Source organism: Pseudonaja textilis, unplaced genomic scaffold, assembly GCF_049901715.1.
Source record: "Pseudonaja textilis isolate UNSWEBS1 unplaced genomic scaffold, rPseTex1.2 PTEXCTG103, whole genome shotgun sequence".
Taxonomy (NCBI): domain Eukaryota; kingdom Metazoa; phylum Chordata; class Lepidosauria; order Squamata; family Elapidae; genus Pseudonaja; species Pseudonaja textilis.
Genome location: NW_028262445.1, coordinates 6,288 through 30,109, shown reverse-complemented (window position 1 = coordinate 30,109; position 23,822 = coordinate 6,288). Strand labels below are relative to the sequence as shown.

The 23,822-nt window shown below is 41.6% G+C and overlaps 1 protein-coding gene across 2 annotated transcripts; it reads left to right on the top strand.

Moving 5' to 3' along the window:
- The first annotated feature begins 3,991 nt into the window (after positions 1-3,991).
- On the top strand, positions 3,992-22,620 carry LOC148123879 (thiol S-methyltransferase TMT1A-like). 2 transcript variants are annotated; one of them, XM_087918567.1, is made up of 3 exons: positions 3,992-4,533; positions 16,385-16,399; positions 21,646-22,620. In XM_087918567.1, exons 1-3 carry the CDS (start codon positions 4,042-4,044, stop codon positions 21,889-21,891), a joined length of 753 nt encoding a protein of 250 aa, XP_087774693.1. In that variant the 5' UTR covers positions 3,992-4,041; the 3' UTR covers positions 21,892-22,620. The 2 variants fall into 2 exon arrangements, with proteins under 2 accessions (XP_087774693.1, XP_087774692.1); XM_087918566.1 differs by lacking the exon at positions 16,385-16,399 and having other exon boundaries at positions 21,655-22,620.
- The last annotated feature ends 1,202 nt before the right edge of the window (positions 22,621-23,822 follow it).

The following is a 23,822-nucleotide window of genomic DNA, read 5'->3' as shown; positions in this document are numbered from 1 at the left end:
GTTTTTTGGATGCCATCTGCAGACACTGCGAAAAATGGGGGCACATTGCAAGGGTCTGCCGAAACAAAAAGAGCTATAGTCCAAAAAGACAAGGCAGCACCCGCCCCCCCAGAACTAAGGAGAAGCAAACCGGAAGCCATTGGAACCAGGAAATTAGAAGTCAGCAGCTCAACAAGAAGGAAGAAACACACCAAACAATTATCATTGGGAATGTCAGAGCAACTGATGCTAAGAAGGTTCAAATAAACGTCAAAATAGAGGGAGAGCCATGCGAAATGGAAGTGGACTCTGGCTCATATCTGTCAATGGTATCATGGAACACAATAAAAAGCTTGATACCAGACATTCGATGAAAAGGACTCGAAGAGCAAAGCCTGACGGTAAAAGACTACCAAGGAAACAAGATTCCAGTAGTTGGATTGGGACATTTCAAGGTAAAATTCAAGAAACACACTGAAATTCTTCCATTGACCATCGTTGACTGAGACCGCCCCAGCCTGCTTGGTTTAGAATGGTTTGCGCCTCTGGGGATCAAAGTGACAGGAATCAACAGCGTCACCGAGACAGACTGGGAAGAAAGCCTGATGAAGGAGTTCCAGGATGTATTTGACGGGATGCTAGGCAAGTACCGTGGGATCCCTATCTCATTTAGCCTAAACCTAAACATAGCCCCCATCCGGCTAAAGGCCAGACGCGTCCCCTTTGCATTAAAGTCAAAAATTGATGAGCAGCTGAACAAACTCATCGCACAAGGGGTGCTAGAGCCAACTGACCATGCAAGATGGGAAACCCCGATTGTGACTCCCATGAAACCAGATGGGTCCATGCAGATCTGTGGTGACTATAAGGCCACCCTGAACCACGCATTACAGCAGAGCGCATACCCCGTTCCAGTAGTCCAGCACTTCTTGCACTCGTTGGGGGCAGGAAAAGTTTTTGCAAAGCTCGATCTCGTGCAGGCATACCAACAATTGCCAGTTGATTCCGAGACGGCAGTGGCACAAACTATTGTAACACATAGGGGGGCTTTTAAATGCAACAGATTGCAATTTTGTGTTAGCGTGGCCCCCGGCGTGTTCCAAAGCCTGATGGAATGCCTCCTCCAAGGACTAAAAGGGGTGGTTCCCTATTTTGATTATGTATTGATATCCACCGGAAATTAAAAAAAAACTAAAGGACCGGCTAAGGGCAGTCTTGCAAAAGTTTAGAGAAGCAGGACTCAAAGTCAAAAAACAAAAATGCCAACTTGCCACAAATCAGGTCGAGTTCCTAGGATATCTTATTGATGAAGCAGGAATCCACCCCACCGAAAAAAAATACGAGCAATAAAAGAAGCACCCAGACCCAAAAACAAAACAGACTTGCAAGCATTCTTGGGACTCATTAATTTTTATAATGTCTTTCTGCCGCAGAAGGCAACAGTAGCGGAAGCACTACATAGACTACTCGATGAAAAGGCCATCTGGAAATGTGGCCAACAAGAAGAAGCTGCATTCCAAAGAATTAAGACTTAATAACATCCAAATCTGTATTAATCCAATACAGTGACACGCTACCACTGACTGTCACCTGCGACGCTTCACCATTCGGCGTAGGCGCATTTTCCTTAATTACTGACCACAAGCCACTGCTAGGAATCCTGGCAGGAGACAGGGCCACCCCCAACATCCTGTTTCCAAGGATGACAAGATGGTCGGAATTTCTTGCAGCCTACAATTACAAGCTCATCTATCAACCAGGAAAAGCCATACCCCACGCCAGTGCATTGAGCTGCTCACCCCTACCAGACCACGACGATGACCCAGCTCCCACCACACGCACCCTGCAAATTGAAACAATATCGAACCTGCCCATCACCGCATCGGACATTGCAAGGGAAACCGCAAAAGATGCACTAATGGCCCGACTCCTGAACTGGGTGGGGAGGGGCTGGCCAGAAAACAACAAAAACAAGACTTTTAAACCGTTCAAAACCCGGCAAACTGAGCTGTCAATTGAAAAAGGATGCATATTGTGGGGGGATAGGGTTGTTGTTCCAAGAAAATTACAAGAAGACGTGCTGAACATGTTACATGAGGAACACCCAGGCATGGTAAAAATGAAGTCCCTGGCCAGAAGCTACGTCTGGTGGCCAGGAACAGAGAAAGACATTGAAACCTTTAGCACCGGTCCTTGACTGGGAGACACCCAGAGGCCCCTGGTCAAGGATCCACATAGACTTCGCCGGACCCACAAAGGGATATACATTTTTAATCATCGTTGATGCCTACTCAAACTGGTTGGAGGTCAGCATCATGAGTTCAACAATGACTGAAGCCGTCACTAAACAACTCAAGAAACTCTTCGCCACTCATGGATTACCAGACGTGTTAGTCTCGGACAATGGCCCACAGTTCACAGCTTTAGCTTTTGAACAATTCCTCGCAGAACAAGGCATACGACATGCCCTGACAGCACCAGCTTATCTGGCGGTGAACGGACGGGTGGAACGCATGGTTCAATACACAAAAGAAGTATTAGAAAAACTTGAAGGGGCGACATGCAAGACAAAATAAATACAATGCTCACAATTCAACATATAATGCCGTGCACATCAACAAACAAGAGCCCAGCTGAACTTTTAATGGGCAGAAAACTGCACACACATATTTGGACAGACTACACCCCACCTACAACCCCGAGAAGCCACCAGACTCCTCCAGTAAGTACTGCACGTTTATACCAGGCGACCTGGTATACGCGAAAAATCTAACTGGAGACCCATTGTGGTTACCGGCCACAATAACACAAATAACAGGCCCCCGGTCATACCGATTAGAAACAATGGACGGCAGGACCTGGAAAAGGCACATAGACCAAATACGATCTCGATACCTCGAATGCAACACCGACACACCCTGAAACATAGAGCAAACTCATACAAAACAGCCAATAAGTAATAATAAAACCAGGGAGGGGGGGAACCTTAAATAATAAAGAAAAGGAAGACCCTTTTTTAACACAATTAAAAACAGGCCACCAACCAGCAACAGAAAGCCCAAAAACAAATAAAAACTACTTACCAATAGGCGAGTTCGGAAGAAGAGAGCTGGAGGAGAACCAGGGAAGAAGCGGCCGAGCCGACTCTACCTGCCCGAGTATGCCAGAAGGGAGTGACAACGCCCACTCAACCAACCTAATGGCGGGAGCGGCATGACTGGCTCACCCTTCCAGAAGGTTCCTGAGAGAAGGACAGGAGAAACATCGATCCCGCCCGAACCAAGTGAAGGCACCAGAGAAACTGGGCTGCGCAGGTCAAGTACGACCCACAAAAGCCCCGCCTATTTGCGTGACTAGATCACGTAAGGTTGGACCATACCAAGAGGGGAGGGGTGTTGTATATAGACATTTGCATACTCGTAATACTATGTTCCGATTGGACAATCACTACCGCCTAGCGATTGGTGGTTAACAACAGATTATGATTGGCCGCCTAAACGGCGGGAGGTTTAAAATGATGCCATTGGTTGCAAGCCGCAAGCAGCCGCTATAAAAGAGGCTGCCGCGGCTCGAGTTTAGTTGAAGTTACTGACAGTTAAATAAAGAACTGAACTCAACTCCTGTCTTGAGTCTATTTTGTTCTGGCGATAGAACACCTGGTTCCTGTAGTTTGCCATTTTTTCTCTGGAAATCCATTCCTACTCCCACACCATTTAAAGCAGAGGTCTCCAAACTAGGCAACTTTTGAGACTTGTGGACTTCAACTCCCAGAATTCCTCAGCTGGAGAATTCTGGGAGTTGAAGCCCACAAGTCTTAAAGTTGCCAAGTTTGGGGAGCCCTGATTTAAAGGATGTTCATCCCAAATTGTATAGCTAAAAGGTTTTATTTTTTTAAGTGGCTGAAAGAATCACTGTTGCTTTAAGGAACAGCTGGAACAGATCCAAAATGGGGATCGGGTGTGAACGGTTTGCTTACGAAATGCATTAAAGGAACAGGGAGTATTTAAAGCAAACCATTGAGGGAGTCAAGCTTGAAAGGTTTTTCTTCTTAGTCTAACGACGATGCTGCTTTTCATCCTCCAACAATGCATGAAAATCTTCATCCTGCCAATCTATGTGCTTGCCTATTTTGGCTTATGGGATCCTATTTGTAAAAAAACCTTCCCATATTTCATGAAGTATGCCAGCAAAATCTACAATAAAAGAATGCAGAAGATAAAGGAGACGCTGTTCAAGAACATGCAGGACTTTGCCGACCCCTCTGGAAAGCTCCACCTGCTAGAGATTGGTGTGGGCTCCGGCACCAACTTTCAGTTTTATCCCCCCAACTCTCGCATGACTTGCATGGACTACAATCCCAACTTCCAAAATGTCCTCATGGAGAGCATGGCTCAGAACACGCACCTCCACTTCGATAATTTTGTGGTCGCCTCCACCGAGAACTTGTCTTCTGTGTCGGACAACTCTGTGGATGTGGTGTTTTGCACGCTGGTGTTTTGCTCTGTGAACAGCCCCCGGGCTGCCTTGAAGGAGATTCTGCGAGTGCTCAAACCGGTAAGTCAAAAGGCAGAGAGGGAGAGTTAAGTCTCCTTAACTCTCTCTCCAGACCACCAATGGGCACTAGGCAGGTGTGCATGCTTTGAAAATAATGGGCACTAGGCAGGGTGTGCATGCTTTGAAAATAATGGGCACTAGGCAGTGTGTGCATGCACACTATAGCTTTAGATTTCAGCCTCTCTGCTGGTTGGGGCAGATGCTATCAACAGCACAGGCTGTGCCCATTTGGTTATGTATGCTGTGGCACAATACTACTTGGGCAGTTTTTTTGTCTAGTCTCTGATCCTGCAGAGAACTGTACAGCACGATATCTTAAGTAAATAGGCCAAATACTGCCCTTCACCTTTAAATAAAAGTTTAAAATGCTGCCCTAAATCTGCCATTTCTCTTCAGAATTTGAAAAATGATGATCTATTGCAGAGATCTCCAAACTTGGCAACTTTAAAACTTATGGACTTCAACTCCCAAAATTCTCCATCCAGCACTGCTAGTGATAAAAAGCACAAGCAGAGGCTGATGATAGTATGCAGTCCAGTGGCTTTGAGGTGCTGTATGTATATTGATATATTACACAGCATGAGAACTGAAGTATCCAGACCTTACATGGTTGCTGTACAGAGAAAATTAGCAGTCATTTCCATGGGTGGAATGGTTATTCTGTGCTGCACTCTGTAATCAAATAATAATCCAGCAAAGCCAGCATTATCTTTCAAATAGGAATTGTGGGGTTGTTCCTAGCACCTGGAATGTGACTAAAATTCAGATATTATTCTTAACAGAGTATTTATCCAACTAGCTAGTTTTTCTCCAAAAACACATTTTTATTGAGCTTTATTATTGTGTTTATTGCACATCCTCAGTCTCATTTTAATATATCCTGCTGTGTGTTACTAAAAGTCACATGGAAATTTATAACTAGCAGGACACCCATTGGTTTAAAAAGTGTCCCTGTGGTGTTTTCAAGGTAATCTGAAGAAGATGTAACAGTCTCAAAGAATGAAGACGCTAGGGCAAACAGTCAAGAGTCTCCCAAATCTAAGCCAAGGATCTGAAAATCAAAAAGCATAGAAAAGTAGTGGTAAGATAAGATCAAGCATAGCAACAGTCCTGGCAACATGAAGTTCAAGAATGAGTCACAAGGCTCACAATGTTCCAATGCCCTGGGGGGGGTGGGCGTTTCCAGGAAAAGATTCTGTTCCGGACTAGCAGGCTCGAAAGCCTGCAACTCTGACTGGCCCGCGAAAAGCAGATCATGATTGGTCACCGCAGACAGATCCGATTGGCTAGTAAACGGGCTGCTGCGATTGGCCCTGCCAAGAGCGGCAAACTCAAATTGCTTTCATTGGCTGCCTAGCTGCAGCCAGCCCTATATAAGGGGCTGCTGCGGCTGGGATGCTTTGCTCAGATCTGAAGTCACTAATAAAGAGCTGTTGTTGTTATCTGAGTCTTGCCTCCATTTCTGAACCATCCTCCCAGATCTAACACTGGCGACGAGGATGGGATACGGAGGCAACGAAGTCTACTAGAACTGAGCTAGCTGAAGGAGCACGTAGCTGACAGAGCGCAACAACGGCAACATGGCCAGCAGCGCTATACCACCCACCCCATTCGATCCAGCTAGTGAGGACTGGGACTCATATATGGACAGATTTCAAATGTTCCTAGAGTCCAACAACCTCAAAGATGCCACGCCCAGCAAGAAATGAGCCATTTTTCTAACCCATTGTGGACCAGCCGTTTTTCAGATGGCTAAAGCCTTAGCGAAACCAGCTGAAGTTAAAACTATGGATTGGGACACCCTTGCTCCCATCCTGCGCAACCATTATGCCCCAGCAGTACCAACGCTCATTTGCAGACACGAGTTCTATCAGAGGGACCACCGTGAAGATGAGAGCGTTGGGGATTTTGTGGCAGACCTGAGGAACCTGGGCGGTTTATGTGGCTTCGCCAATCTTGAAGAAGCCATGAGAGACCGAATCGTCCTTGGCCTTAGAGATCCAACTATACAGAGCAAGATCGTGGCCAAGGGAGGCATCTCACTTGCAGATTCCATAGCAGACACCACCGCAGCTGAAGCCACTCGTAAGTCAGCAGCACGAATGTGCCGAACCAGCAGAACCAACCGCCAACCCACCAATGATGCTGGGAAACCTTCAGACAAGTACTCATCAACCACCCATCATGAAGATGTCGAGTCATCCTCAGACAGCTAGGAGGAAGAAGTCCACAGACTCCAGTCAGAACGTGAGCAATGAGACCAGCGGGGTCGTAAAACCAACTACCAATGCGCTGGATGTGGGGGAAACCATCCCCTATCCGAATGCAGATTCTTAGACGCCATGTGTCGTTTTTGTGAAAAATGAGGGCATATTGCGAAAGTATGCAGAAACAAAAAAAATTCCAGCCCCAGACAGAGAGGGAGCAGCCCAAAAAGGAATGATGGCAACCCCACCACACAGAGGGACCGCCCTAACAACCAGTGGAACCAGTACAGCAGACCCCGAAGGTTTAATGGTACGCCCAGACGAGAAGAGGCTCACCAAACCATCACCATCGGCCACGTTTCATCGCTAGATGCTAAAAAAATCTGTGTAAAGGTCATCATCGAAAATAAACCTTGCATCATGGAAGTAGACTATGGGTCCTCACTATCCATGGTATCCTGGAAAACGCTCAAGCAACTGATTCCCAACATCCGACACCAAGACCTCAGCAGTCAAAGACTTATACTGAAAGATTATCAAGGCAACCAGATTCCAGTCGCAGGTACCCGCCATTTCCAGGTCTCTCTCAAGGGACATAATGCAATTCTACCACTCACCATCGTAGACAGAGACCGGCCAAGTCTATTGGGCCTTCAGTGGTTCACACCATTAGGAATCGGAATGGCAGGCATCCATCATACTGAAGACGATGACTCGACCTCGCGGCCCTTGTCCATGACTTCCGAGAAGTGTTCAGCGAAAGCTTAGGCAAGTACAAGGGGTCCCCTATTTCGTTTAATCTTCGCCCCAACATTGCGCCCATTCGCCTAAAGCCACGCTGAGTTCCCTTTGCTCTCAAACCCAAAATTGATGAGCAACTGGACAAATTAATTGCACAAGGCATGTTAGAGCCCATTGACCATGCCTGATGGGAGACACCAATTGTCACCCCTGTTGGGTATATGGATACTCCAACTGGTTTGGGTGAATAAATATATGAACCTAGGATTAAGTGCTATGTAGCTTTAAGCACATAAACTGCAATGTCATTGTGGGTGCGGTTGCAGGCACCAATATAGGTAGGAGGGAAACGTAATAGCCCCGGCTTCTGGATGCAACTGTATGAGCCCGGCTTCTGGATGCAACTGTATGAGCCCGGCTTCTGGATGCAACTGTCTGAGTCCTGCTTCTGCATGCACCTGGTTACTGTTCCAGGTCTGCTGTCTACTGTGTGTTGGAACGTCTATCTGCTTACCTTGGAGGCTACTGTGCCAGATACCAAATACAACTGAACACATGGACTGTTTATTGGTGAGCTGAGGATTCAGCATAGTACTTGAGAGAAAGGTATCATATGGAGAAGATATATAAGCAGATAAAGAGATTGTATTTACTGTTTAATGGACTTGATAACTGGATTGATAAACTGGATTCTGACATATGGACTGAATGACTATTCTTAATCTCTGTATGAATTAAATACCTATTTAAACCACAAACAGTGTATTTGTCTCAAGTGTGTGTATACTCATGGGCCCAGCCTCTCTCTCATTTGGCTGCCTGGCATGACTGCTGCTGTGCACTCAGCTAGGGGGTTTATCCCCAAACACTAACATTGGTTATGGGCCCAGCAGTGTGCACAGTCTAGCTAACCAGGATATACCAGTGAGAGTTTTGGTCAAGAGTTACACATTGCTGTAAAGACAAACTGTTTGTTAAATAGTTATTTTTCTGCAGAGCAATGGCACAAGTAAATTTGCCAAGTCTGTCCATGATAGCCAGACTAGATGGAACAAACTATGTTTCATGGTCAATGAAGTGTAGTTTACTGCTACGAAGAGAAGGTTTGTGGGACATAATTACAAACCCACCAGATGTATCAAACTTAAATCCCAATGATGAAGAGGATTATAAACTGATACAGGACTATGAACGCAAAAATGAGCAGGCTTTGTGCATCATAGGTCTCACCCTGTCTGACCAGCAACTCATTCATATCCGAGGGGTGGAAAATGCTGCAGACTGCTGGGAGAATCTTAAAAGGATTTATGTTCGAGACAGTGTAGGAGCTCATATCAATCTTACACGGAAGCTGTTTAGAACACATCTTGAGATAAATGGAGACATGTTGACTCATTTAAACTGTATGAAAAGCATTTTTCAACAACTGCAAGAAAAAGAGCTTGTATTTAATGAGTTGCAACAAGTATACATCATATTGTCTTCTCTGGATCGAAGCTATGATGATTTTGTGACTGCTTTAGAGGTATTGCCTAAAGACAGTTTATCAGTAACTGAGATAACTGGCCGGCTATTAGAGGAAGCCAGGAGAAGGAGTGAACGTGACCAGCTGAGGGAAGATAAGAATAAGGAAGAGAAATTATCTTCAAAGCCTGAGAGATACCAGCTGTGTAAAGTAAAGCACCCGGAAGAAGAGAAGTTATCTTCAACGGCATACACAATTAAAAAGTGTTTTAATTGTGGAGGCAGAGGACATTTGGCAAGATTCTGCAGAAAAGGAAAACGCCAGAATGTAAAGAAGCCAAAGAAATCCTTTGAATTAGCCACATACAGCAACTGTGAAGTGAAGAGTGATTTATGGGTGGTGGACAGTGGAGCATCCCACTGCATTACGAGAGATAAGACAAAGTTTATAAAAATGTCTACAAGCTCTCAGCATATATCACTCGCTAACGGGTGGCATCTCAAGGCCAAGGGTCAAGGTATTGCTTATTGTCCATGTTTAGACCAGAATATAAACATGTTATATGTACCACAGTTAAAAATGAATTTACTTTCTGTGAGAGAATTAGATAAACTAGGATATGTGGTTACATTTGAGAATAATAAGTGCACACTGGAGAGAGATAACAAAAAGGTAACTGCAGCTTTAAATGGAGCATTGTATGTCTTACATGATAGTAAGAAAGGGGAGGCACAAACTGTATTTAATAATACCAAGCCTCATGATGAATGTATCCATTTATTGCATAGGCGTTTGGGGCATGTGAATTTTAAAATGCTAAAACGCACAGTAGAGTTATCTGAAGGGATAAGGTTAAAACCCTGTGATAAGTATTTGCGTTGTAATGTCTGTTGTGAAGATAAGAGTAAGATATTGCCTGCAAATAGGCTAAATGGTTTCAAAACTAAAGAACCTTTAGAAGTTGTATTTGCAGACATTATAGGTCCAAAGAAACCCAGCTTGGGGGTGCTCGATATATACTGAGCATTATGGACCATTACTCTAGATATGGGTTTTGCTACCTAATGAAAGGCAAAACTGAAACATATCAACATTTCTTCAACTGGTTAAAGTTTGCAGAAAGGAAAAGCAAACGGCAACTGATAACCTTGGTGACAGATAATGGCACGGAATTTGTTAATAGAAAATTCCAGAGTAGATTAAAGGCAGCTGGAATAGCTCATAAGACATCTGCACCACACAGACCACAGCACAATGCATATATTGAAAGGCGAGGACAAACATTGCAAGCAATGACCCATACTATGTTAACTGATTCTGGGTTACCTGATTCTTTGTGGGGGGAGGCAACAATGTGTGCTAATCATTTATTAAATAATGTGGTTAACTCAACCACTGGTGAAATACCATTCACCATGTGGCATGGCAGGAAGCCTGATCTGAGTTACCTGCACACATTTGGTGCACCAGCATGGGTGCATATCCCTACACAACTCAGGCGTAAAGGGCAACATAGAGCTAAACAATTTTTCTTCGTTGGTTACCAAGCTAACCATAGGGCATATACATTTTGGGAGAAAGGCACATCTAGAGTGTTATGTAGTGCCAATGCCCAATTTCTAGAGCACGTAGGATGGGATAAGTTAGAGCAGGATAGCAATAAAGAGGTGGTTATTGAATCCTACAGAAATCCCATAAAGTATCCCTGTAACTTTAAAAATAAAGTGAAGAGAGAAGTACAGGAAGAGATAGTGCCCATAGAAGAAGAAAAGGAAGAAATAGCTGAGCAAGATGAGGACCAGGTAGTAACTCAACCAAGCCCAGTAATACCCAGAAGGACTACACGTATATCTAGACCGCCTGATAGATACCAGGCTAACACAGTGTGCCAGGTAAATAGAATTCCATCTACTGTGGATGAGATAGAAAGGTATCCTTCTAAAGAGAAAGAAAAATGGTATGCAGCAATTAATAAAGAATTGAAGTCTTTGAAGGATATGCAAGTGTATGAAAACGTGAGATTACCTTGTAATGAAAAAACCATTGGCTGCAAATGGATTTTTAAGGTAAAAACAGATAAAGATGGAAACACAATCCATAAGGCAAGGTTAGTAGCCCAAGGCTTTAGACAAAGTGCAAAAGACTATGATGAAGTATTTGCACCTAGTCTGAAAGCAGCAACTTTAAGGGCAGCATTAGTGTGGGCAGCAAGCAAGCAATATATAGTTAACCATCTTGATGTGGAAACTGCTTACTTGCATGCTCCACTAAGACATACTGTATATATGAGAAAGCCTAGTGGATTGAAAGGTAATAATGATAATGATTGTTGGTTATTAAAGAAGAGCCTCTATGGTCTTAAACAATCGGGCTACGAATGGAACCAGTATATTGTAAAGGAACTGACCAATATAGGATTTAAATCTGGTTTAGCCGACCCATGTCTATTTAAGAGAGAAAAGAATGGGAAGATATCATTATTATTGTTGTTTACTGATGATATTGCTCTGATAACTAAGACTAATGATGAAGCAAATGAAATAATATCATCATTAGCCAAGAAAGTAAAAATCAAGCAATTAGGGGAGATAAAGAGATATCTAGGATTGAATATACTGAGAACACAGAAAGGGTTTAAGATATCTCAAGAAGATAAGATATTGAAATTGCTAATGGATTATAAGATGGAACTTTGTAAGCCTGCAAAGACTCCAATGAGTCAGGATATTTGCAAAATGGATACACAAAGTCCCAAATGTGATAAGGAACTGTATCAATCTTTGATTGGTAGCTTATCATATATTAGCAATTGGTCAAGGCCAGATATTGCTTTTAGTATTAATCAGCTGGCACGACACAATAATGACCCGCTTCAATGTCACTGGATAGCATTGAAAAGAATATTAAGATATCTTAAAGGAACATTACACCATGCACTGAATTTAGAACCAGAGGGTGATCTCATATTGAGTGCTTATGCAGATGCTAGTTTTGCATCAGAAAGAGACACAAGAAAGTCGACTTCAGGAACAGCCATAATGCTGGGTAAGACATTAATAGGTTGGAAGTCAATAAGGCAACAGCATATAAGTTTGTCTACTATGGAGGCAGAATTCTCCTGTTTATCGCTACTGTGTACTGAGTTGATCATGTACAAACAAATGTTGAAGGATATGGGTATAACTGTAAATTACCCTATAGTTGTACATGAAGATAATCAGGCAGCAATTCAAATGGCTACAAGTATTGCAGTTAAAACTAGGAGTAAACATACAGATCTGAAGTATCTGAATGTAAGAGAATCTGTACAGAGTAAATTAATACAGCTGGAGTACTGCATGTCGGAGGACAATGTAGCTGATCATTTTACTAAAGCCCAAGGTGCTATTAAGCATCTAGAGAATTGTAAAAAATATGGGTTTAGAATGTAAAGGCATTATATATTTATGTCACCCAAAAGGGGAGAATGTTGGGTATATGGATACTCCAACTGGTTTGGGTGAATAAATATATGAACCTAGGATTAAGTGCTATGTAGCTTTAAGCACATAAACTGCAATGTCATTGTGGGTGCGGTTGCAGGCACCAATATAGGTAGGAGGGAAACGTAATAGCCCCGGCTTCTGGATGCAACTGTATGAGCCCCGGCTTCTGGATGCAACTGTATGAGCCCCGGCTTCTGGATGCAACTGTCTGAGTCCTGCTTCTGCATGCACCTGGTTACTGTTCCAGGTCTGCTGTCTACTGTGTGTTGGAACGTCTATCTGCTTACCTTGGAGGCTACTGTGCCAGATACCAAATACAACTGAACACATGGACTGTTTATTGGTGAGCTGAGGATTCAGCATAGTACTTGAGAGAAAGGTATCATATGGAGAAGATATATAAGCAGATAAAGAGATTGTATTTACTGTTTAATGGACTTGATAACTGGATTGATAAACTGGATTCTGACATATGGACTGAATGACTATTCTTAATCTCTGTATGAATTAAATACCTATTTAAACCACAAACAGTGTATTTGTCTCAAGTGTGTGTATACTCATGGGCCCAGCCTCTCTCTCATTTGGCTGCCTGGCATGACTGCTGCTGTGCACTCAGCTAGGGGGTTTATCCCCAAACACTAACAACCCCCATAAAGCCTGACGGGTCCTTGAGAATCTGTGGTGACTACAAGGCCACCCTCAATCACGCACTGCAGCAGAGCGCCTATCCAGTACCAGTCGTTCAGCATCTCCTGCATTCACTTGGGGGTGGCAGAATATTCACAAAATTAGATCTGGCCCAAGCATATCAACAGCTGCCAGTTGATTCCGAAACTGCAGAAGCCCAAACTATAGTCACACATCATGGTGCATTCAAATGCAACAGGCTCCAGTTTGGAGTAAGCGTAGCCCCAGGCATCTTTCAAAGCCTGATGGAGAGACTATTACAAGGCATAAAAGGGGTCATGCCCTATTTTGATGACGTATTAATAGCAGCCCCAACAAAAAGTCAATTAGAGAAACACCTTAGAACAGTCCTACAAAGGTTCAAAGATGCTGGTCTCAAAGTTAAGAAGGAAAAGTGCCAGCTATGCACAGAAAGGGTGGAGTTTCTTGGCTACCTTCTTGACAAACAAGGAATCCACCCTACAGAAAAGAAATTGGCAGCTATCAAAAATGCCCCAAGACCTAAAAACAAAACTGACCTCCAAGCCTTCCTGGGACTTGTTAACTTTTATAACATTTTCCTACCCCAGAAGGCGACTGTTGCTGAGCCCCTTCATAGACTACTCGATAAAAGGGCCTCCTGGATTTGGGGACATCGAGAGGAACATGCCTTCCAACAAGTAAAAGACCTCCTTACCTCTGATGCAGTGTTAATTCAATATAATGAGACACTCCCTTTGGCTGTTACTTGTGATGCCTCACCATTTGGGGTAGGGGCCATCCTGAGCCACATCCTCCCAAATGGCTCAGAGGCACCAATTGCATTTTTTTCAAGGACTCTATCAAAAACAGAAAGAAACTATAGCCACCTAGATAAGGAAGCCCTTCCTATTGTCTCTGCGATTAAAAGGTTTCATGAATATGTATATGGGAGACCATTTTCTATTATCACGGATCATAAGCCATTACTTGGCATTCTGGCAGGCGACAAACCTACCCCACACATTCTCTCCCCCAGAATGACCCGATGGTCGGAGTTCCTGGCTGCCCACGACTATCAACTAAAATATCGCCTGGGGAAATCTATTCCTCACGCTGATGCCTTGAGCCGCTCACCACTACCCAAACCACAGGAAGACCCAGCTCCCACGCTCCCAATACTACAAATCAAGACAATTCCCTCACCTCCAATAACGGCCCAGGACATCGCCTTTGAAACCAAAAGAGACTCATGTTTGGCACAAGTTCTTGGCTGGGTGGAGAGGGGATGGACAGAATACGAGCCCAAGGAAACCTTTAAATCATTCAAAAACAGACAGACAGAACTTTTCTCACAAAGAGGGTGCGTTTTATGGGGAGACTGAGTCGTCATACCAACCAAACTACAAAAAAAAGTCCTCCAAATGCTACACGATGGACACCCGGGCATTGTGCATATGAAAGCACTGGCAAGAAGTTACGCCTGGTGGCCAGGTATGGACAAACAAATTGAAACCTGGGTCGCCTCTTGTAACAGATGCCAGGAAAACGACTCAGCCCCACCAAAAGCTCCACCAGCAGAATGGGAAACACCCAAGGGTCCCTGGTCACACATTCATATTGACTTTGCGGGACCTACTAGAGGCCACACTTTCCTAATAACTGTAGATGCGTATTCTAACTGGCTTGAGGTCAATAAAATGAAAACAACCACTACTGAGGCAGTCATCAAGAAATTGAACAGACTCTTTGTCACACACGGCCTACCTGATGTCCTGGTTTCTGACAATGGGCCCCAATTTACTTCCTTAGCCTTTGAACAATACCTAGCTGAACGGGGCATCCGACATGCACTCACATCACCGGCTCATCCAGCGGCAAAAGGTAGGGCTGAATGAATGGTTTAGTTTACAAAGAAAACCCTACAGAAAATGGAACAAGGTAATATCCACGATAAAGTCACTAGAATGCTGCTTCTTCAACACATCACACCTAACAGCACTACTAACAAGAGCCCAGCTGAACTCCTGATGGCCAGGAAACTCAGATCGCCTCTAGACCGCTTGCACCCTGCCTACACCCCAGAAAAACCCCTGGGTTCCAGCAGCAAGCATCGCGCCTTTAAAGTAGGAGACCTTGTATTTGCAAAAAGATTTTCTGGGGATCCCCTCTGGATTCCTCCCCAAATAACTCAAATCACAGGTCCCTGCTCCTACCGTCTGCTGACCATTGATGGCAGAACGTGGAAACGCCATATTGACCAGCTACACTCCAGACTGACCACAACTTCCATCCCTGACCCCAACCTCAACAACAGGGGGGGGAGGGGAAGCTATGAGCCCGGAAATAGAACCAACACCTGTTTATTCAGAACTAACACCGAGATCACCACACCATAGCTTGCAATACTCCCCAGCTGTAGTTGAACCTGGGCAGATGAACACTTCACCGAGAAGCAGCAGCCAAGCAGGTTCAGCGAGCCCAGGGAGCCATAGCGGTAGCAACGAAGCTGAGGACTCAATTACCCCGGGGACATCAGAGGAGAGCCCCAACCAAGGCACCGGTTCACCGTTCCTGCTAGATCCAGCAAACAGTCCATCCGAACCCAAATTTGAACATGGACAATTGGAATTGCGTAAATCGGGTAGGCAGATGCGAAGACCTGCCTACCTGCGAGACTATATAACTCCACCCCTTAAACGGAACTGAGAGGGGAGGGGTGTTCCGGACTAGCAGGCTCGAAAGCCTGCAACTCTGATTGGCCGGTAATAGCAGATAGTGATTGGTCACCGCAGACTGATCCAATTGGCTAGTAAACGGGCTGCTGCAATTGGCCCTGCCAAGAGCAGCAAACTCAAATCACTTTCATTGGCTGCCTAGCCGCAGCCATTCCTATATAAGGGGCTGCTGTGGCTGGGATGCTTTGCTCGGATCTGAAGTCACTAATAAAGAGCTGTTGTTGTTATCTGAGTCTTGCCTCCAATTTCTGAACCATCCTCCCAGATCTAACAGATTCAATGCCAGAAATCCCAACTTTTACATAAACCAAATCACAATTTGGGCATATTGCTATCTGAGAGTAATATTTCCTAAGCAAGCTGTAATTCTCAATATGCCACCCTTGAAATCTGGCGCTTCTGCTCTCCTATTTTGGGGTCAGTCGGCTTTGTATGTGCAGAATTGTGTCCTGACCAGTGTGATCTGAAGTCTTTGGTGACATCTGCTGTTTAGAATAAAAAAAGGTCAGCTACTTCATTGCAACATACTATAGACAGGGATTTATGGCCTTTGTACGATATGACGAGATTCAGTGGTATCCCATGACATCTTTCTCAGGTGAGATGGATGAGAGAGGAGCTAGAAAGAGAATTCTCTGTGTGATATGGTATCTAATGCTATACATAAAGTTAAGACACAATTTTCTATTACCTTTTATTTCTACAGAGAGGGAGGTGAATGAGTCTTCCCTGCCCAACTAATAGTAATATTTAGCAACTCAGGTTTGAGACCAACATCATTCAGTACTTTTTTGTTGCTACAAAATTGATCCCAATGCATTGCTGAAGTCTTGTTCCCAAGATTTGTTATTTATACTTCCAATTGTCACTTTGGGGGAGCAAATGCAAAGTACATGTGAACAGAATGGAAAGGGATGAGCTACTCCATAGTTTTGGATAATTTTTTTTCTTTCATTGATTAGCTCTAAATGTGCTTTTGCTTACAGTTTATTAAATTTATATGCTATCTATCTCATAGTTCAAGGTAACTCTGAGCAGCTTTAAGCTTTATTTGAAACTTTAGTTAACAATACAGCAATTTGTTTATTTATAGGACTTAATGCCGCCCATCTTGAAATTTAAAGTGACTCTAGCTGATTTTAAAATTTATTTAAAACTTTAATACAGAAATTTATAAAATGTATAAGCCTCCCATCTCAAAATTCAAGATGACTGTGCAGCTTTAAACAATTAACAATTGTGTGTTTGTGTGTGTTCATTTCCCTCTTTTAAAACGTACATCGACAGTTCTCTGTGCTTTTTTTTGGTCTGATAATTTTATCTGAAACAAGGATGTATTTTCATAAAAATCTGAGTAAACATATAATTAATGAGATTATGCAATTATTGATCAATATAATATTAACAAAGATCTCTATAAAACAGATTTTTTTATGATATAAAAAAGCATATATTTTTTTAACTTGGCACCAAAATCTCCGCTATATTGTTTAAAAAAGAAAAAAGAAAAATAACGTCATACACCAGATCACTGCTGGAGGTGGCTGATGGGATAAGACTTCATCCTCGTGCCGTCCATCTCTTAGTTCTCTTAATTTCAGTTTTAGTTTAGTATAGTACAGTTTTTAATATTTTGATCTGTGTAACTTTAATATTTTAATTATTTTTTACTTGTTTTATAACTTGGGAGCCACCCAAAATCACCGTGTAAAGGAGATGGGTGTCATAAACATATAATAAATACACAGTGATGCTTAAAATTTGGTGAACCCTTTTGAATTATTAATAAAATACTAAACTAAGATAAAGGCAATCCACTTAACCAACTTTAAAACATTATCCTTCCATCATTTCTGCTTTTCAAGATATGAGACTTGTTTTATTCTCTGTTATTCTTTTGAAATTTTGGTGATTACATCTTAAAATGAGTAGGAATAGGAACAGAACAGAACAGAACAGGAGTTGGGACAGACGTTGGAGGTCTTCCAGCCCAACCCCCTGCCTAGGCAGGAAACGCTATACCACTTCAGACAAATGGTTGTCCAACATCTTTTAAAAACTTCCAGCTTCTGGAGGAAAATTGTTCCACTGATTAATTGTTTTAACTGTTTAAATTGTTTTAAATTGTTAAATTTGACAATTGAGCATATAATGTAATGTGTGTGTGTGTAAATATGTGCCTGCAAAAATATTATTCACAGTTTACCTGCAGTAAGTTCATCCCTCTCTTTGCCCTTCCATCCATTGGTAGTTGCTGCATTTGTAAGGTCATTCTTTACAGCTTTTAACTGCTGAAATATTAACAACACTCCCTATCAGGAGAACAGCAATTATGGGCTTCTTACCAACAAATTATTTAACTAGGTTACTTCGTTGATGATAGCAACTCTTAAATATTTGAACAACGTTCTAGGTTCACCATCTAATCTCTGGAGCAAATGCAATAAAATAATGAGTTCAGGAGAGCAATCAACACAAGATGGCCTATTTCGGCCAGCAGAGGGCATTAAGACAATACCGAAGAAGCACTAGACAAAAATTCAAGAAGCATGAGATAAAAATTCAGGAAAAACTAAGAAAAGGGACGAGTACTGTGGAAAATGTATTAGTATTAAATCTGGATGGAACAGATTTATAGCTAAATACAAAAGTGAAATGGATCTTGCATATACTGATACCTATTTTCCAGTCACGCTCCAAAGGAAGACATCACATCAAGATGTAGGTTTTTGTCTCTTAATGTTTTTGTCAGGATTCCGGCAGTTGCCCTAATTAAATCGGCAGAAATTCCGGTAGCTTAGTTATAATCTTTGCAAGATAAGAATGGAATTCACTTTTGGTTCCAAACTGCTGCACTGCTCTTTCAAATTTCTTTCTCCCCTGTCTGTCCATGGCAACTCTAAAACAGGCAAAGACATGTTTTATGAATTGACAGTTTTCTTGTGACACCAGCCCAGCTATTTCAAAAGACTTTACAGGAAAATTGTTCCACTGATTAATTGTTTTAACTGTCAGGAAATTTCTCCTTAGTTCTAAGTTGCTTCTCTCCTTGATTAGTTTCCACCCATTGCTTCTTGTCCTGCCCTCAGGTGCTTTGGAGAATAGCTTGACTCCCTCTTCTTTGTGGCAGCCCTGAGATATTGGAACACTGCTATCAGGTCTCCCCTAGTCCTTCCTAGTATGTTTTTTTTCTTTCATTTATTAGCTCTAAATGTGCTTTTGCTTACAGTTTATTAAATTTACATGCTATCCAGAGTTCAAGGTAACTCTGAGCAGCTTTAAGCTTTATTTGAAACTTTAGTTAACAATACAGCAATTTGTTTATTTATAGGACTTAATGCCGCCCATCTTGAAATTTAAAGTGACTCTAGCTGATTTTAAAATTTATTTAAAACTTTAATACAGAAATTTATAAAATGTATAAGCCTCCCATCTCAAAATTCAAGATGACTCTGGGCAGCTTTAAACAATTAACAATTGTGTGTTTGTGTGTGTTCATTTCCCTCTTTTAAAACGTACATCGACAGTTCTCTGTGCTTTTTTTTTGTCTGATAATTTTATCTGAAACAAGGATGTATTTTCATAAAAATCTGAGTAAACATATAATTAATGAGATTATGCAATTATTGATCAATATAATATTAACAAAGATCTGTATAAAACAGAATTTTGTTGATATAAAAAAGCATATATTTTTTTAACTTGGCACCAAAAATCTCCGCTATGTTGTTTAAAAAAGAAAAAGGAAAAATAACGTCATACTCCAGTTCACTGCTGGAGGTGGCTGATGGGATAAGACTTCATCCTCGTGCCGTCCATCTCTTAGTTCTCTTAATTTGAGTTTTAGTATAGTATAGTACAGTTTTTAATATTTTGATCTGTGTAACTTTAATATTTTAATTATTTTTTACTTGTTTTATAACTTGGGAGCCACCCAAAATCACCTTGTAAAGGAGACGGGTGACATAAAAATTTAATAAATACACAGTGATGCTTAAAATTTGGTGAACCCTTTTGAATTATTAATAAAATGCTAAACCAAGATAAAGGCAATCCACTTAACCAACTTTAAAACATTATCACACTTGGCCAATAATGATTCTGTTCTATTCTGTTCCATTCTATTTTTTCATTAGACTAGACATACCCAGTTCCTGCAACCGTTCGTCATGTTTTAGCCTCCAGTCCCCTAATCATCTTTGTTCCTCTTCTCTGCACTCTTTCTAGAGTCTCAACATTTTTTCTACATGGTGGAGACCAAAACTGAATGCAGTATTCCAAGTGTGTCCTTACCAAGGCATTATAAAGTGGTATTAACACTTCATGTGATCTTGATTCTATCCCTCTATTTATGCAGCCTAGAACCGTGTTGGCTTTTTTGGCAGCTGCTGCACACTAGTGACTCATATTTAAATGGTTGTTCACTAGGACTTCAAGATCTCTCTCACAGTTAGTACTATTGAGCAAGGTACCACAAATACTGTACCTGTGCATTTGATTTTCCTTGCTTAAATGTAGAACCTTACTTTTTTCTCCATTGAATTTCATTTTGTTAGTGCCCAATGTTCAAGTCTGTCAAGATACTTCTGTATCTTAAGCCTGTCTTCTGGAGTGTTGGCTATTCCTGCCAGCTTGGTGTCATCTGCAAATTTTAACAATGTGATATCCCCTTGCCCCAGTCATTGATGAAGATTTTGAAGAGTACTGGACCTAAAACAGAGCCTTGGGTTACTCCACTGCATACTTCCCTCCATGTAGATGAAGTTCCATTGAGGACTACACGTTGAGTGCAATTGGTCAGCCAGTTACGAATCCATCTGGTGGTGATGCTGTCTAACCCACATTTTTCTACTTTAGTAGTAGATTATTGTCTACTTTATCAAATGCCTTACTGAAGTCCAAGTAAGTTATATCAACAGCATTCTTCTGGTCAACTAATTTTGTGCTTCTTCCTAAATATGAATTTAGGAAGAAGCAGTGAAGGGCAAATAAAATCATCTTAAAAAGAGAAGCTCCAACATTTGACACTTTTTAGTATAAACAAAAAAGAAAATAGGTGAACAATTAAAATTTTGAATCTGTATAAGTTGTTCTTAGAAAGGAATTTGTCTTTTCTCATAACAAAGATATCTAGAGTGAATGCAGCCTAACTGAATATTCATGACAAAAAAGTAGCATTTTTATCAGGGAAAGAATTGAGAGAACAAATGAGTTAGGGGAGGGCTATTCAAATATAAGTTGTTAGACACATTAAAGCCTGTTTGTCCTTTAATAGGACTTGTTTGACTTTATGGTTGAGTGTATCTCTTTATTCATTTAGCAATAGATAAATTGGCTTTCTTCATGTATCTTGATGTAATGAATTCTAGTCCCGGCTTAGCCATGAAAGCAGCTGGGTGACTTTGGGTCAGTCACTCTCCTTGGCCAACTTACCTCACAGAGTTGAGGAGAACATAAGAAAAGAAAAGTGGGTTGGATGTGTACTCTGTCTTGAGTTATTTGATAAATTAATGGAAGATATAAATAAAAAATAAAATGATAAATTATTCAAATTTTGAGTTTGATATGCAGAAATATATTAAACTGGTTCTGCTGCTACTTAGTCACCGTCCTTAAATAAAAAAGACCAATTCTGCAATTCTCCTAGAACTTCTATCTACTGTAAATCATTAATGGCTAAATTACATTCCAGTTTCATTTTGTCTCAATACTTAATTATTGCGTCATGTCCCAGAAAGTTTTGTATCAACGATCTTGATTACAATGTGAATCTTTTATCTAATTTCAAAATGTTCTGCTTTATATTATTTGTTTTTGTATTATTTTACTTTTTGCAGGGTGGAGCATACTATTTCATTGACCATGTAGCAGCTGACAGATCAACCTGGACCTACTTCTGGCAACAAGTCTGTAACCCCACTTGGGGATATCTGACAGATGGATGCTCTGTGTTAAGAGAGACCTGGAAAGCGTTGGAGAACACGGGGTTTTCTAAACTGAACTTGCAACACCTCATGAGCCCATTGATCCTAAGTATAGTTTGTCCCCATATTTATGGGTACGCAGTGAAGTAATTTAAGAGAAAGCATCTTTCTCTTAAAAATCAGGTTTCCGACTTTAAGGAATTAACAGTGACAATGCATAGGCGGCAATAAGAAAAGTGTTTCCTTTATTCTATACAATTTGGATTGGAGAAAGGCTCCTAAAACTTCAGGCCACGCTAAACCTAAATGGAAACTTGGATCAGATTTGAGGGAGGCCAAATAAATGTTAAAATTCATGTGAAAGAATAAGAATATAAAATAATTAATATAAAAATATAGAAGAAAATCAATCCTATTAAAAGACCATGTGAGGGTGAAAAAAGCCACCCACCATTTTGCTGTGGCACCACTCAGTCCACCATGTCAGCTTCCTAGGAAGGAAAGCTAGAGGAGGCCTGTTTTGGGGTATTATTTGCAGCCTGTGTGGCGTTCTCTAAGAACAAACTACTAATGGACCAAGCTCTAACAGCTTAAGCACAAGCAGAACAGGGAATCTTGCTTAAATAATACTTCAGGCAGAAGCTTCTGTTGGTCTATAGCAGAGGCCTACCCAGAAAGGTTTTTCTCAGCTTCTTACCCCTTGTAGTTGTGGAGCAGGTACAATTCTGCATTATATTGGCATGGGATTAGACTGAAAGCTAAGGCTCAGAATTTAGAAACTGATAATGTATCAAAGCTTGCTAACTGCTGAATTACGTATTATTTCCTTGTTTTACTCATGTTTTTCAATTTCAATTAAAAGCTTTTTTGTTTGTTTGCTCTCTAGTGAAAGTTGTCTTCTAACTTTTTCTGATATGGCAATTGCAAATATCAGCTCTCCTGTTTCTGAGCTATATTGTGGGTTGTGTAACTAACCCATGGAATAATCACTTCTAAGTGGGGAATGAGAAGAGGCGTGTTGTTAACCTTAATCTGATACTACCACGTTTATAGAAACATTTTTGGAAAATAATTTGGCACATTTGTTTAGTGCCACCCCATTCTATTTCTATCATTTACAACAGCTCCCAGGTTTGTGCCGAGGTGGTATTCAGCAGGTTCTGACCAGTTCTAGGGAACCAGTAGCAGAAATTTTGTGTAGTTCAGAGAACCGGAAAACACCATCTCTGACTGGAGATTTTACATTATCCTTCCCCTGCCGCGCCCATCAAGCCACGTCCACAGAACCAGTAGTAAAAAAAATTGAATCCCAGCTAATGAAAAGTAGTGGTGCAGCACAAAGACTGTTGATGGCCACTGGGAGATTCTAGATTTCCAAAATCATAGCTTTATATACCCCCAGCCTAGTGCTTTTTTCATTTTTAAAATTTATTATAGTCAAAGACTTGTGTAGAACAACACAATCTATTTTGAAATAAAAGAGGAAGGGTGGACATAAAACACAAGTTTTTCAAAAATGTACAGAATATTACAGGTAGACCTTGACTTAGTTCTAGTTGCTTAGCAACCATTCAAAGTTACGACTGACCTGAAAAGCAAGGTGTGCAATCCAGATCTGAAGTTCCAATGGTTGGCCATGCACCACCGTCACATGACCGTAATCCAGGTGCTTAACAACATAGTTGCATTTACTCCTTGTTCTTGGGTATCCCATATTCTAGGATTAAACCTTTCTGGCAGATCAAAGAATAACCCTCTGGAACTCTTAGCCATGCTCGCTATGTGAGTTATTATCATACCATCCTACCATTAGAAAGCTGAACTATTATTTTAATACAGCAGCACTACTCAGATAATCCTTATTTATGACCTAGATTAGATGTTATGACAGTCACATCCCATCTCCTGTGATCAGATGACCAAACTTTGGGTGCTCAGCTCAGCAACCAGACCAAATTCGTAGCTGTGGGTAGTGTCCTGAGGTCATGTGACCTCATTTTACAACAAAAGAGGGCATTTACATCAGGTTTTCGGGTGAAGTATTGGTTTGTTTAATGACCACAGCGATCACTTAATAACAA